Consider the following 17,081-nt stretch of genomic DNA (forward strand, 5'->3'; position numbering starts at 1 on the left):
TTCAGTGAATATTCACTATGTGCAGCATTAATGTGTAGATTGTCTTCGGTGGAAATGTGTCTTACAAATGAAGGAATCATGTTATTTAGACACAAACTTAGGCCTCCCTTTCAGGCTTAGGAAATGCATCCAGCTCATGAGAGGTTACAGCTCTGAGGAGAAAATGTATTGTACCTGCACAGTTTATATGCTGGTTAAATGTCGTCATCCTTGTCACTTTTATACTTTTAAAAGCAGATGATGAACAAAGAATCACGTTGACATGAACTGGCACAAACTTTGGCCTAATCTTCAGCAATCCGAGCTAAAAGGATTTGAAGGGTTTGAGCAGAGGTGAACACTGAAGTCTTGATTAGGCAGTAGGAAGTCATTTATAATTTACTTCATTGTTACTTGGTGAACTGCTGCTGGCTGCCTTGTCAACTGTAACGTTAATTTTTTTTAATTTGGCCTACAGGGGAGCCAAGGTTGGGAGTTGGCTCGTTCAGGCTCTCCAACTGATTCTGTGTTTGTGAAATTAACATGTACATGTTTGTAATTATCAGGAGATAGAGATTTTGGGCAATATAAAGTGGGACTTTGTTTTTATGCCAGGTTCGCTATCTTTTGGAATGGATGGAGGAAGACGTAGAAGACATAGAAGAAGCAGACGAAGCTGACGATACAGTGAAGCCAGAGCTCTGTCACCCATTATGCCAGTGCTCAAAATGTGAGCCAATACAAAAGGTTGGAATTTTTTTCTGTTCTGTAGACAGAATAACTTTTGCATTCCTGTAGTTAGTTTTTTTAGCCCAGGAAAATAATATTCCTATTCTTCTGCACAGCTGTGTCTCTGCTCACAAGAGACCTGTGATTAAATGTGCACAGATCTTAATAGAGTTCATCACCTTATAGGATGAAGTTGCTGTACTTGAAAATCAGGCTGTGGAAAGGATTGGAATAGAGAAGCAATGTTTAGAAACTCATTTTGCTTTCTGATGGAGGAGTGGAAAACTTGTGTGTTTTGGATTTTCTTCTTCACCCCCTTTTTGTATTGTTTTGGTCCAGGATTTGTAGTCCATGCTTTCAGTAAGTTCTGAGTAACTTTGTAAACGTGAGGGTAAAGAGAAGCTCTGCTCTAGGCCTCCCAGTTGTTTCCTTTACCCCCTTATCTGCTCTAGGGCTCCCAGTTGTTACCTTTACCCCCTTATCTGCTCTAGGGCTCCACAATTTCTCTGCTGATCTGGGCCCTTGATAACTTGCCCTCTCGGCCCATTGAACATTTTATTCTTTGGTAATATCTTAGCAGGAAATTTACTGTCCTCGTAAATATCAATACAATACTAATAAGACCACTTTATTGTTTATCACATCTTTAATTCAAACTGTATCTAAAAAACTAAAGAGCTAAATAAAATTATGGAGAATTGTTGTCTCCCTTGCCCATTATTTATCATACAGCAGAAAGAGAAATGGGCTATGATATGGGATTAATCATGTTCCTTGTTGGAAGCCACTGCCATGCCTTCCAATGAGTAATAGTATTGAATACTTAAATACTGATAACTGTTTCTTTAGAACACGTGTTTTGGGTCTCATTTGTGGAAATAAGGAACGCTCATAATTTAAAGAAAATAGAAAGCTGATTATCTGCAACTCAGAAGGAAAAAGGATTATTGTGACTGAGTGATGGAATCTCTTGCTTACCGAAACAAGGGCTTTGAGACATTTAGCTAACTGGTAACAGTGGAATGACCACCTGGCTCTTGAATAAAAATAAGAAGGCATTTGTTAAGTAGTCTTGCAACTACACACTGCAGTTGGGAAGAGGGAAGAATGGGAAAGGTTCGCTACCATTGTGAAACGTTGGCTTCCATGCAGTCTGAGAGAGCAGTAGAACAGGACATTCTCTGAGTAGTCTGTAGGCCACATCCCAGTTGGATCTTAAGCAACTTTTTCTAGATGGCCTCCAAGGAATTCATGCCATATAGTCCCTCCTACTGTTCTATCTCAGTCAGGGTACTGTTTCCTAAAGGGCTGTCATACGAATGCAGCTCAATAAGGTTTAGCAGATCTGCAGAATTCCATTTCCTCAAATTTTGTGATTTCCCAAAGACTATAGCAATTATTAGTATACACTATATTGGTGCCATGGATTGTTTCCATAGGACTGGAATTAATTTTAACTGTAGTTGTAGCCCTCAAAAGCTGGACCTTCTCATAGCAGGGAAGTAGACTAAGTAATCTCTGTCTCTAAGAATGCAGACTGTGTTCAGTTCTATAATCAAGTGTGTAAAACAAATGTGAGGTGTAACATTAACTCCTACCAGTCATACCGTACTGTATCCCACTAGAACTAACAACTAATGCAAGTCTGGATCTCTTAAATCACATGTCAAACTGAGCAGTTTTCAGTCCCTGCTAATAATAAAAATCTTTTTGTGAAATTTCTCTGTACTAACCTATCTTGTTTAAGGAAGGGAAAAATAAGACAATTATCCGTCACCAGTGCTCGGGGCCAGTTCTAGGGGTGGGGCAGCAGGGCAATAATTCCCCGGGTGCCAGTTTTCAGGGCACTATACTGCTATGCCACTTGCCTTTTTTTGTTCCCGTCTGATTGGCTGACTGTGTGGGGGCTTGGCTTGGGCTGCTGGTGCCAGTGCCACCCAACTGCTCACTGAAGGACTTAAATAAGACTCCCTGGACAATAGTGTTTGTAATGTCTATCTGCCTGTTTCATATATACTATGCAGGTATTTAACTGCTCTTTACTCAATAGAAAGTATTGTGATCAGTTTTCTGTGGTTTTTATTCTTTTTCCCAACAGAAGCTTTCAAGAATCCCTGCTAATGGACTTGGAGTAAATGTTACAAACCAGGATGGCTTTACGCCACTACATGTGGCTGCACTGCATGGGCACCCTGAGTTAGTCTACCTTTTGTTGAAACACGGTGCCAATATAAGTGCAAAGAATATTAACCATGCCGTACCTCTTCACCTGGCTTGTCAGAAAGGTCACTTTCAGGTAACTGGTTCTTTTCATAGCTATAAGCACAGCAGGTAGATTTTATTGGGGCGTGGGTGGTAGCTCAGTAAGTGTGTGTCCTTGGAGAGAGGAGACTAGAACGGGGAGGAAAGGGGACAAATAAGTAAACTCCTATCCCCTCTCTTCATTTCAGGAAATGGGAGGGTTGGTTCAGGGTAGCAGAGGCCAGAGTATAAAGGGGACTTCATGGTATTGTTCCTAGTGCTGCTTTATGCTGAAGAAGCAGACTGGGCACAGTGAGGCTCTCTGTCTGCTTGGGTAAGGGATAAAGCCTCTTTCAGTAGCCTCAGCATGGACTGTGCAGAGCTAGCCTGAGGATTTTGTTTTGAAGGGAGAAGTGAGTAAACTAGACCAGACGGGTCTGGCCCCTTGTGTTGGAGAGGGGACACAGGATGAATATACTCTGTGTAGTTCTAGTGAGGATGAATGTATTCCTTCTAAATGTTAAACTTATATGCTGCCTCAGGGACTCCCTCCCGAATCCAAAATGGTGATGGGACTTGCAGGACACTGCAGCATCCAGCAGTTTTTCCAACAAGCCTGTCATGCTTTTCAGGTTCCAAGCTAGGAAGGCAAGCTATTGTCACTTTGCAGCAGTCAAATGCAAGTGGGTTATAGCTCTGCTTTACTGCACAACCTGAGAGACCTGAGGTCACCCCACACTCGAGAAAATCAATAGTAGTTCCCAGTTTGTGTGTATCTTCTTTATATTAGTGAGCACACACATGCAGATATCAGAATATATATATAATTTCAAAACACTTGGTTATAGGCAGTCTGTCATAAAGGCATGTTTGTGTCCTCTGCATCCATTGTATTCTCTTAGTGAGCTTCTCTATATGGTACAAACATAGAAACTAAAGGTATTTCAAGGGAATCTGTGATCTGAATAGGTGAGGCCTTGATGGTTCTCATTAACTCACTGGGATCCCAGTCCTACTTCCATTGGAGATCGTGGGAGTTTTGCCATGACTTCAGTTGGAAGCATAATCAGGTCCAAGAGACTGTCTTGACTTGTCACTTGGCAGCAGTCGTCAACATGCAGTGAAAATTAGGCCTCCTGGAGTGAAAGAACTAACCCATTAGCCTTCAACCCATTTCTTCAATCCGCAAACTACTTTGACACTGACTCCTTACAACTCACCTTGTATAGTGTATTAACAGTGAGAAATATCTTTACATTCAAGTGAGGCACATCTGGGTGTATTAAAAATTATTTGAGCTTCAGCATTTTAAAGCTTCCATATACAGGCAGCTGGACACTTCTCATTACAAGGTAGAATGACTTATCCCACATTAACCATTTAAAGAGGGCTTCTAGACTGAAAAGATTTTAGTTTTGTTATTACTTTAGCCTCCCAAGCTCAGACACCTCTCTGATACCTATGCTGTGGAGTAGACTTTTAATGTGGTTTCCATGTACATTTTTGTGGTTGAAGTTGATTTAATCAGATTATTAACTTCTTGGGACAGGGGTTGTGTCTTCATATGTGTTAGTACAGCACCTAGCACAGCAGGAATCCAGTCCTGTTTCTAGGGGGAGGGGTTGGGCCCTCCAGCAATATTACTGATAACATTCTCAGCCAGAGTGTGTATTTGTAACATCACTTACTAGAATAGATTTGTGTTGTTGTGGAATAGAAGGTCTTGACCCTGGTCTGTATCCCAAAGAATTGTCACTGTTTACATTGTTGTTTCCTCTGTGCTTTTTGTATTGTATTTGGCATGGATGTGTCAAGAATGACAAATTGAGCTTTCAGAGTAATAGTTCTAGTCTCCACAAAAGTAATATATACTACAGGATATCACCTCTAGCGGTCTCTTCATCATATGTATGCTTAGAAAAACGTATACACCCAGTAACACCCACTCTATGAACTATGGGTCAATCAAACATTTTTTATGTGAAAGAATTCTTTTCACTTCAAAACAAAACAAAAAACAACTTCTTTGTTGGTGGTCTGAACTTTGTGGCCAAACAAGCAAAGCAGTTTGCATCAGGCAGTGCTGTCTGCTAATATTTCACGTTCCAAAATAACTAAGTGGTAAGCCTGACGTAGAGCAAAAAGGAAGTTAAAGGTTTTTATGTCTTTAAAAAACCTCCTGTCCACAAAACTCCCCTGAGAAAGAGAGAGAAGATCCCTCCCATGCTGCAGTAACCACTCCCTCAGTACTGAAATTGTGAGAGCTTTCTCCTTCTTAATGGCCTGAAATTACTGTATAATGTAAGTGTTGGCTCAAATGGAACCATTTCATATCAAACACGTTATAATAAATGTCTTGTGCAACCGGCTTTTCATACATATTTTTATTCATTTTTAGACCGATTTCAACCCATGTTTAAAAACTTGTGCCTCATGTTTAAAGATTTAAAAATAAATTAATTTAATAGCTATCTGCTAGCAGCAGAATTTCTGCTAGCAGAACTCATGAAATTAGCCTTGCTGAGACTGGGAGTGATGCTGTTTTAAGTAGATTTTCACAAGATTTCATTCCCTCTCCATTTCATTGCCTGGCTTAGGCCCCCTTATGGCTATGTATTCATATACTTTGGGTCATTTTTTTCTTTGTGTCGTGCTCCGTTCTTTTCTGAGGACATGAAGTCATTGAGTTCCTTTTACATGCATTTGCTGCTGCATTTTTAGATGGAATGTGGTCAGTGTTGGACACACCTGAGTTTAGTTTTAGCATAATGCTGATCCAGGGATTGAAACTTCCTTCTCCCGTTGACAAAACTGTAGTCAGGTGGGTCCGTCTCATCCAGTGGCATGTCAATCTCCTGGGCTTTTCAAAGGGTTTATTCAGTTTCTTTTGAGAACTTCACAGAGGAAGAAAATAGTCTCTCCCTTCAGAATTCAAGCGTACGTGTGTGTGTATGCATGCACACATCGGTGTCCTTACTGTTGTGGTTGGAGTGCTACGTGCTTCTGCTCTCTAAACACACAGCCAGAGCAGGGAGACGTGCCACTTGAAGCTCTGAGAGTGGTGTTCAGTTCCCTGTTTGTTTCCAGGCTGAGCTGCGGACATGGGAAGTACTGAAGGAGAAAAATAAGCTAGTTGAGGAGGAGTGGGGGAGAGAAAGTGGGTGAAGAGACTGATGTAGGGGAGACAGTAAACGGAAGGGGAAAATATTGGCTGTGAGAAAGCAGGTGGAAAGGACAGAAATGGAGAAGGGGATGAGAAATCAGAGTGAAATGGAAGAAAAATGGAAAATCAGGAGTGTGGCAAGGAGAGAGGAAAAGGCAGTACAATGAATTGAAATGAAGAGAACTTTAAAGAGAGAGAGAGAGAAAAAATAGTAAAGAAAATGTAAACAAGAAGAAAAAGGAGGAAAAGATGTCCACAACTCCTAGGTCAGTGAATGTTAGTTCTCTGGTGTTAGACTATATAGTACTTCCCTGCCAATTATCCTACAACTCCCTAATCTACTAGGATGAGGGATGCCAGGATGGTGTTGCTGTGGAGCATTCATCCTTTATAAGGTCATTGGCCGTGTGTGTGTATGCGCACGCATATAATTCACATGTCCCAGAACCAGGTTATTTATTTTACTGACTATAGGGGACTGGTGGGGAAAGTTTCAAATTAACTTGTTTTAACCTCTAAGGAGCAAAAGATTAAAACAAAGTAGGTAGAAAACTGTGCCAGGTGGTCAGCAGTTGACCTGGAGAGAAGCATCCTGCTGCTGCTTGTCAGCCATGACGATTGCTGTGTCATCCAGATAGTTACCAAGCAAAGCATCCAGACTTCAGACAGAGGAAATGTCTTTTCATTATCTGGATTTTCTTTGAATGTTAAATTTATATTGGATCCTTTAAGGATCTCCTCCAGCCTGTTTATTTTAAAGGAAAGTAAATTGCATGTAGCATTCCTAGATTAGGTGCTTAAAATAACTAAACCTTCTTATCATAACCAGTGGAAACATATACTGAAATTACTGCTTTTTCCATCTATCTGTGTTCATTCTCCAGGAACTTAACTTCCAAAAGTTGACTGGTAAATTTGGGTGCCTCCATTTTTGGCAGCCCCACTTTGAACAAGCCTGGGTTTCAAAAAGTGCTGAGCATCCAAAATCAGTAGTCACATTTGAAAATGTAGGCCCATATAAGTCTGATGGGCATAGGTAACAAATCAGCCTTTAGATTGTCTGCATAAGATGCTCCTTATTGGCATTATAACAAGTTGGCACAATATAGGAACACAGACCAAGGGATACACAAGGTTCAAGAACCCAGATTCTGATTTTTGTCCTAGTTTAAACCAGTGTTCTCCGCATCAGCGGGGCTCTTAAATTAAACCTGAGTATCTGAAACACTTCAGTCTTGATTTACAGTATCAGAAAATGTATTCCATTAGAAGTGTCATTAATGGTGATGCAGTAACTACAATGGTATTTTAACTCTATGATTCTGGTAAGTTAAAGTATTTTAAACTGGCATTTTAATATCTCTCTTCCCATAGGTAGTAAAGTGTCTAGTGGATTGCAATGCTAAACAAAATAAAAAGGATGTACATGGAAATACTCCTTTAATTTATGCTTGCTTGAATGGCCAACATGAGGTTGCTGCCTTGTTGTTAGAGGTAAGATTTCTTCACATAAAAGGTTATGTTTAAAATATCCATTCTCTTGTGATGGAACCTTTAATATTACATGTACTGAGTACAAAACATTAGTATTAATACTAGTAATGCATTTCTCTTTTAAAACTTCTGGAAGGAAAATTGAGAGCAGTTCTGCATTTCCCCCCCCCCCCCATTAACTCCATCCCCTATGGTGTTTTGTTTAGATAAATACTTCTGTAATGTTATTGCAAGTAACACTTATTATTTCACAACTTAGTGCCTGGTGTCTAGCTTTTCTGATCCTGGTGTATGTCATCAGAATTCCAGATAACTGGTAGCAAAAGTTGATAATATACCAAAAGCATTTTCTTCTTAAAACTCTCTCTCAGGCCTCACCAACATGAGCTGGGATATGTAGCAGATGTATGCAGAATTAGATAAGTTGATTCATGAAATTAAGGGGAGAATGATCATTGTTGTAGGGTTTATTGCTGTTGAATTCACTGTGGAAATCTACACTTTCTGTATGTAGCTGTAATGTTTCTAATTGATTGTTTTGGTATAGTACTCTATGTGCTTTTTTCAGGAGACAAAGAGAAAGGTAGTGTGCTGCTTCCAGTTGATGCTATTTTTTCCTTATAACATTTAATTCAATTTTGTACTTTTCCTTCCAGCATGGGGCCTCTGTTAACCTTTCTAACAGCAAGGGAAATACAGCACTGCATGAGGCTGTGATAGGAAAACATGAAGTCTTGGTAGAGCTGTTACTTCAGAATGGTGCTTCGAACCACATTAGGAACAAAAGACAGTGTACACCTCTTGACTGTGCTGAGCTGGTAGGTGAAGAAGTCCACTTCTAGTATTAGTTGTCCCATTTTAGCTTGTTCTAAACCCCAGTATTGATCTTTTAGGAGGAAAATGGAATCGTACAGGCTTGTCACATAACCATTTCCAGCCAAACATAAGCGAAGATTGTCAGGAATACTGTTAATTTAAAATGATAGGCAGGAAATCATGAAGCACAATGAAGCTCTAGTGCTAATTTGATAAATCTTGTCTTTGTTTAACATCTTACAATATCATTTCTCTCCTTCAGTTTTGTTTTATCACAGGTCTGTTGAGAATTTCCAGCGAAACAAAATTTCCTTCTGTTTGAACAGCCACATTTGAGCTCTTCAGTAGCATTCTAACGCTGTTTCCAGAGGACTAGAAATTGACTTGTTTTGGTTCTTTTAATTCCATGTAGCTTCAGTAGAACTGTCGGGCTAAAACAGCATATACCACAAGGAACTGTGTTGCAAACATATTGGTGAAAGCAAAATAGAATTGGGGTACCCATCTCTGTTAACTCTTAATGAAAACCTGGCAGTGGTTACTTATTGAAATCCACAGCAAAATATGCCATCAGGGAGGGAAAAGACAAAACAAAACATACTTTAGTAAAAGAGGATGGAAGCTTTATGTATATGCAGACCAAATAATTCTCTGACTTAAATTATCACTGGATGTGCTTCATGGTTGGGGGAGTCAGAACAGTTTGAAGGACCATATTGTTAAGTACTAGAATTCTTTTTTCTCCCTTAGGAGAATCCTTGCTTGTTTTATTTCTGAAATTAAGCATATATTATGCAGAAGAAAAAATTAGTCTGGAAGCAGCATAAACACATACAGACATACAAATGTGTGAACGTTAAGTTAAAATTCAAGCTGGGAATGGCAGAAGGGGAGGAAAGAAGTCCATTGAGGGAAGCTGAATGCTGTCTACCATAGATAATAGTGAGGCAGATTGTTCAAAGGAATAAGGGCTCTTCAGATTGTTTGTTTTTCTCCTATCATATATTTCCAAAATCCATTGTCAGGGAAAGCAATGTTTTAGACCCATTTGCAGTCCCTCTTGAGTACATCCCTTAGGTGCCTGGCTTGGCTTCCTTCTTTTCACTGTGTTCCAATCACTTGGATTTCTGGGTTGCAGTGCCCTGTGTTACAGTGCCTGTAAATATGACAGGCCTACCTGTATTAGGCACCTGCAAGAAACTTTCCTTTGGGAGCCTGTGACCAGTGGCTAATTATAGTGACCTCAAAACAACTTCTTCAGAACAAATGTATTGTTTATTCACCCAAAGGTGTATAACCTCGCAAGCAAAGAGAAAAGGGTTAAAACACCAAAAGTCTATATGAATCTGGTCTAATCTAAACTTTCCTTACAAATTTTGGTAAGCACCACTTAGCTCAATTATATCCATTTCTGTGCTGGGAGCAACATAGCCCTGCTGAAGCTCTCTGTTTCCCCCTCCTGAGCAGCTGCTGCCCAGCCCCAACTTCCTCTCTAGGTGAGGGTTTTAATGGTTTAGTATCCCTTTGATCCTAGGTTCTGGCCTTGGGGGAATAAATCAGGAACCAGGTGGGTAGGCATTTCCTGATTCAATAGTGTATCTCTTCCCCCTCTCCTCACTTTCTGTTAAGGACTCCTAGTATTCTCTGTGGAGGTTTCTATCTCTTTTTTCATTTCCTGCATGTTTTTTCCCCCCTAACTGCCCCTTTGATTTAACTCTGTGTAGTCAGACAGAATTAATATCAAGCAAATAAACTGGGGTACATATAAAATTCATGCAAAATAATAGTTTCCCCCTCATTCTCCACATCCATACGTACCTCTCTTCTGATGCAAACCTTGCTCACTCCCTGATTGATGTCTCACCTTGATTACAGAAACCTTTTTTTCCAGTCCTCCATTTTCTTCTCTCCCCCTCAAATTTGATATCAGCCGCACTGCTAGTTGTATTCCTCACTCCAGCTATCTCCACATTTTCCCTTCACTCCCTTTTGCTGTTTCTTACCATGTCAAACTCAAGCCCTTCTCAGCCTCCCCTTCAGAGGTCATGCATGATCTTGCCTCCAAGTCTTCTTGCTTCAGCCTATTGCCTTTTCTTACTCCCTACTCTCTTCCTAAACCACTCCTTTTATTGTCCTTTTTCAGGCTGCTACCTTATGCTTGGAACAGTTCCCCACTCCTTGCCTGCCTGGTGCCCTCTCTTCCAAGAATACATCCTACACTAGTCTCACCTCTCTAGTAACCGCCTCACACTCTCCCTTACCTGAATTATTGTCTGTTTGCCCTTTGGGGCGCGCCTACCTCTTGTAACACACTGTGTTCAGTGAGTCAGGGAAATTTAAAGTGACTGTACTTTTTTTTTTTAAGAAGAAAATGGGAGGAAGATTATATTTTAAAATATAAAACAGCAAAAGCCTCCTTTCTGAGCCACATGGGTATAGCCCGTATATAGTCATGCTCTGAGGGAAGAGCACTCTGGGAATCTACTATGGCTGCTCCCCTAGTTATTGCTTTAGTAATGCTTTAGAACTCAAGACAAAATTGGGATATTCTAATTGGCTGTGAGTGATGGGAATCCCACCTAAATAATGTTTAGTTAAATGCACAGATCTAACTTCCCCATTTAGAAATAGCAATAAACGCTCCTCAATATTAAATTAGACGGGATTATTGCACTGCTTGGGTGATTACAGTCACTCTGCTTTCAGCTTTGTGCTCTATAACAGCCCCCAAGGCATGTGATAGTGGCCCTAAAGTGCACTGCTGCCTGGATCTTATTACTTCTATTATTTATTCATAAATTAGATCAACCCATAAATTACCCGGTTTAAAACAGCAATTTGTAGAATTGGTAACGTTCATCTTTTCCAAATCTGGAATATTTTAATGGTAGAACATCTGTGAAGAATACAACCTTTAGCTCACCAGTTTGGAACAGCAGAGCTTGTGGAACATTAGACGAATTTCTGCTTCCATTTAAACTTGAGATTAAAATAGTCATGTAATTGTAGGTTTGTATTTATAAAGGTGTATATCATGCTGTTTGTTGCAATCATTTTGGCTGAAAATGATTAACCAGCACATTCTACATTGACTACTGGAACCCTAATGTATACTGATGTTTTCTTTGTTCTAATAATGGTGAAAACTGAAACTCTTGTTGTTAAGAATTCAAATATCATGAAGTTGCTACAAACAGCACCAAGCTATGCACCAACATCAGCGGAGGGAGGAGAAACAGACTATGAGCAGCATGTTACTATCAAGATCAGGAAAAAAGGTATGTGTCACATTTTTATTAGTATAACTAGAAAGAAGAGATTTGGGGATGAATGTGTGCTAGATCAGATATTCTGTAGTATTTATTTTATACATAATATAGCTTTAAGGAACAGTCAGCTGCTTTACATACTGTTTATTACAGGTAACACCTAAATTTACTGTAACTGAAAAAGATTGGAGGAGGGAAAGTAATTTGGCTGTTAAATTTACCTTGTGCATTGGATGTTACTTTGCGCAACTTTCATAGTCTCTTCTGAGTAGTCAGTTTTCTCTTTTTGCTCGTGAGTCTCTATCAACAGAAGAGAGACAATTAACAGTGGGGAAAATGTGGCAGTAAAACCATCACAGCTGCTGGGGAATTGAAGAGAGGGTGGTACCTGACACTGCTTTTAGTTTACTTTTTAAAATTGTGACTAGATTTCAGGCTGTTCCTTTTACACAGTATGGAATCTGTAATGTACAGAGGTCCATTTGTGTTTATACAAAGGGAGAAGAGAATTTGTTAATTCGGTATTCCTGTGTGTTTGCTTTGTGATCTTCTCTTAATATATGTAAGGATAATTTTTTAAGAGAGGTGTGTGGAAAGAAGAGAGGGCTAGGATCTGTTACTTCACCGAAGACCTATTTCATCTGAAAAAAATATGTTCAAATAGTCAAGTAAATAGGCAGAATCTGAGTTTAAAGTTATTTATGCTGAAAAGCTGCCTTGAAAACTGAGTGAAGGAAGTACTCTCAGTAGTTGTGCTAACTAGCTGCTCATGTTTGGAAACAAATACAATCAGTGCTACTAACTCTGCACTAAGCTATGGCAAAGTGCCAGTCTTGCCTTAAAATCCACCTGCAGCTCTTCAGTTTCTCAGATGAACTGATATGAGGGGGAGCAATATAACAGGAAAGATAAGTGGCATATTCGTGCTTAGCATCAGAAAAGGGCAGCACCTGGTGTAAGGAAGACTTAAGTCTCTGCTTTTGTTTGTGTACATGCAGCCAGTTCATCGACTCGTTACATCCCAGTTGATCACTGGGCGGTAGCATTCTGTACCTATGCTGAAATACATACGTTCCTTGAATTTGAACTCAGGGATAGCAGTGGTTTTTGTCTGCTACAGCAAGCAGTGGTTTTTGCTTTGCTAGGTTCATAAGGTAACCTGCGGGTCTGGTTGGTGGTCCTGAAATATCCTTACACCTGGTGCAATCCAAACCAACACACTGAAGCACACATTGCTTGCCTACCTAATACATACATATGTTATGTAATGTATTTTGTGTAAGCACTTAGCATCAGGGGGTATGTCTACACTGCAATTAAAACCCACAGCGGGCCCATGTCAGCTGACTCAGGCTTGCGGGCTCTGGCTAAGAGGCTGTTCAATTACGGTGTAGCCATTCGGTCTTAGGCTGGCGCCCAAGCTTGGGGACCCTGTGAGAGGGGAGCATCCCAGAGCTTGGGCTTCAGCCTGAGCCTGGACATCCATACCACAGTTAAACAGCCCTTAGCCCAAGTCCAAGTCAGCTGTCACTGGCCACCTGGGGGTGTTTAATTGCAGTGTAGACATACCCAGGAAGTCCTGGAGAAGCGAAGTGCCTTTCAGTCTTCTGCTGGGAACTATGATTACAGCCCGTAACTTCATTTATTTTTATATGTTAATTTTTTTTATGTGAAGTTATAACCTCCTGCAGGATGAATGGAACTTGATTTTTACTTTTTTTAGTAGCACCCATATGTTTGGAGTCAGACATATCCTTTTGTTTGTTTTGCCCTAAGGAACAGTGATGGACTAAGTCCAGCATTCTTTCTAATTAGCTTGTACCCATATGGATGTTTTGCCCTATTTGCCTATGCTTCAAAAGCTCGTCCATCTTAATAACGTTCACTACAGGGAAAAAATCTTATTTCTACCAAAATTAGTTAACTTATTTAATAGATAAACTTCAGTATTGATTTTTTGAGGACTCTCTACAAACGTATGTAACTTTGTTACCATAACTATGACATCAGACACTTTTGGACAGGCATTAATAAGGCTGAATCAAAATATAATGTGTATCTCTTAAAATAATTGATTTATAATCATGTCCAAATCATAGATCATAGAATATTCATATAATTTGGTAGTGACATCAAAGGATTTGGGCATGATGTTTTTTTATTCCATGATCATAGAATATCAGGGTTGGAAGGGACCTTAGGAGGTCATCTAGTCCAACCCCCTGCTCAAAGCAGGACCAATCCCTAACTAAATCCCCAAATCGCCCCCTCAAGGATTGAACTCACAACCCTGGGTTTAGCAGGCCAATGCTCAAACCACTGAGCTATCCCTCCTGTATGAATGCAGTTTGGTTTTCAGTGTTGCTACTGTTTTCAAAATTATAATGCTATTCCTGCTACAGGACTAATCACATCTTTTCATGAGAAATACATTTAAAAAAAATCAGAGTTTTAGTAGTAGTTTAAAATAATGTTGGGAGCTAATTAGAATCCACGGTACACAATGCCCATGCCTGCCTATTTTGGGAAGTTTGTTGCTGTGACAGTGGTGACAAGCTCCACAGCAGGTTTTTGAAGCTAGAATGGGACACTAAGAGTAGCCTCTGGGCCCTTAACATGTGATCAGTTTAAACATAATACATCAAGGCTTTAGTTAACAGAGGGATTCAGATTTTGGTTGTGGATCGGGCAGTAGGTCTTAGTATTGTGAATGATGATGTTGATAATTAAATGAAGTTGAGTCACTGCTTTAAAAACTTGCTTTGGCCAACCTGCAAATTTTGGTGAGCTTTTACAAATGATTATGGTGATTTTCGGACATAATTTTTCTTAAGAAAGATGATAAATGTTTTGTAGTTTAACATGAGAGTTAGAGAAGTATCCTGATGTGAGAGGCAGAAATGCTACTTTCAGGAATGATGGTGGCAGTTTCATAGAACTGTAAGATAGCCATGACATAATAAATCTGAATAACACTGGGATTATGTGGTGGTTGTTCGTCAACTGATTCTGACTTGGAAACATTTGAACTGAAGTCCCTGAACTCAAGAACTATTTTTACATAGTTTAACAAAATGCCCTTGTGAAGCTGGGACAGTCATGCTCATCTGATCAGGGCTATGTTTCTTTCTTTTTGCAACTTAAAATGGCTTAAAACATCCAAGAAGAAGAAAATGTGACTGGTTCAGATGACTTCTGTTATAGTTTTTAATGTGATTTTAAAAATTAAGTTCAGCAGATACCACTTTTCTATTCAAAACTGTTCTAACTTGATTCTAAAATATGACTGAAATTTAATTTCTCAACCCCCATCTCCATCCCCGCTCCTGGTTTTTTGAACCTGTAGTAAATGTTAAGTTACCTGAGACAGCAGATGATCCCATCAGCAGACGACTTCAACTGGTCCAATCAATCAACAGATTTAACAAGTAAGCATAGAAACCTCCTTGAAATACCACTGACGTCATTTCCCAACAAGTAAGAAACCTAACTTTTTAAATAAAGAAGAAAATGGGCGAAGAGTATATCACACTCCAGATAAGCTTTGGCTGGCATTTTCATAGCAGTCTAAGGGATTTTACTACACATTTCTCATTCATTTTAATGCGTGGCAAAAGCATCTAGACTGCTTTGAAAATCTCCTCCAAGCACTGCTTCACTGAGATATTTGAAAACTGTGATGATGATGACTCTTTTGATAATTGCAGATACTTGTATTTAAGCTCTTATACATAGAATCATAGGACTGGAAGGGACCTCGAGAGGTCATGGCAGGACTAAGTATTATCTAGACCAGTGGTTCTCAAACTAGGGCCACCGCTTGTTCAGGGAAAGCCCCTGGCGGGCCAGGCCGGTTTGTCTACTTGCCGCGTCCGCAGGTTCAGCTGATCGCGGCTCCCACTGGCCGCGGTTCACCGTTCCAGGCCAACGTTCCAGGCCAGTACTCCCTCCTAGGCAGGAAGCGGCACAGGCCAAGGGACGTGCTGGCCGCCCTTCCTGCAGCCCCCATTGGCCTGGAGCGGCGAACCGCGGCCAGTGGGAGCCGCGATCGGCCGAACCTGCGGACGTGGCAGGTAAACAAAACGGCCCGGCCCGCCAGGGTTTTTCCCTGAACAAGCAGCAGCCCTAGTTTGAGAACCACTAATCCATCCCTGACAGGTGTTTGTCTAACCTGCTCTTAAAAATCTCCAATGATGGAGACTCCACAACCTCCCTAGGCAATTTATTCTAGTGCTTAACCACCATGACAGTTAGGAAGTTTTTCCTAATGTCTAACTTAAACCTCCCTTTGTGCAATTTAAGCCCAATGCTTCCTGTCCTAGCCTCAGAGGTTAAGAAAAACAATTTTTCTTCCTCCTTCTTGTAACCACCTTTTACATACTTGAAAACTGTTCTCCTGTCCCCTCTTAGTCTTCTCTTCTCCAGACTAAACAAACTCAGTTTTTTCAATCTTGCCTCATAGGTCATGTTTTTTAGATCTTTAATCATTTTTGTTGCTCTTCTCTGGACTTTCTCCAATTTGTCCACATCCTTCCTGAAATGTGGTGCCCAGAACTGGACACAATACTCCAGTTCAGGCCTAATTAGCGTGGAGTAGAGCGGAAGAATTACTTCTCGTGTTTTGCTTACAACACTCCTGCTAATACATCACAGAATCATGTTCGCTTTTTTTGCAATAGTGTTACATTGTTGACTCATATTTAGCTTGTCCACTATGATCCCCAGATCCCTTTCCGCAGTACTCTCTCTTAGGCAGTCATTTCCCATTTTGTATGTGTGCAACAGATTGTTCTTTCCTAAATGGAGTACTTTGCATTTGTCCTTATTGAATTTCATCCTATTTACTTCAGACCATTTCTCCTGTTTGTCCAGATCATTTTGAATTATAATCCTATCCTCCAAAGCACTTTCAACCCCTCCCAGCTTGGTATCATCCACAAAGTTTATAAGTGTACTGTGTATGCCATTATCTAAATCATTGATGAAGATATTGAACAGAACCGGACCCAGAACTGATCCTTGCGGGACCCCACTTGTTATGCCCTTCCAGCATGATTGTGATCCACTGATAACTACTCTCTGGGAACGGCTTTCCAACCAGTTTTGCACCCACCTTATAGTAGCTTCATCTAGGTTGCATTTCCCTAGTTTCTTTATGAGAAGGTCATGCGAGACAGTAGCAAAAGTTTTACTAAAGTCAAGATATACCACGTCTACCGCTTCCTTCCCTCCCTCCCCCCCCCCCCCCCCCCCAATCCACAAGGCTTGTTACCCTGTCAAAGAAAGCTATCAGCTTGGTTTGACATGATTTGTTTTTGACAAATCGAGGCTGACTGTTACTTATCACCTTATTATCTTCTAGGTGTTTGCAAATTGACTGCTTCATTATT

General features: G+C 40.3%; 1 protein-coding gene across 1 annotated transcript in view; it reads left to right on the forward strand.

Annotated features, from left to right (window-relative positions):
• ANKRD27 (ankyrin repeat domain 27) overlaps positions 1-17,081 on the forward strand; it is a 72,386-nt gene that overhangs the window by 51,963 nt on the left and 3,342 nt on the right. The window contains exons 22-27 of the mRNA XM_065416588.1: positions 595-726; positions 2,807-3,004; positions 7,487-7,606; positions 8,263-8,424; positions 11,589-11,700; positions 15,038-15,119. Of these exons, the coding sequence (XP_065272660.1) occupies positions 595-726; positions 2,807-3,004; positions 7,487-7,606; positions 8,263-8,424; positions 11,589-11,700; positions 15,038-15,119 (806 nt within the window). The remainder of the gene's footprint in view (positions 1-594; positions 727-2,806; positions 3,005-7,486; positions 7,607-8,262; positions 8,425-11,588; positions 11,701-15,037; positions 15,120-17,081) is intronic.

Source organism: Emys orbicularis, chromosome 14 (assembly GCF_028017835.1).
Source record: "Emys orbicularis isolate rEmyOrb1 chromosome 14, rEmyOrb1.hap1, whole genome shotgun sequence".
Classification (NCBI taxonomy): domain Eukaryota; kingdom Metazoa; phylum Chordata; order Testudines; family Emydidae; genus Emys; species Emys orbicularis.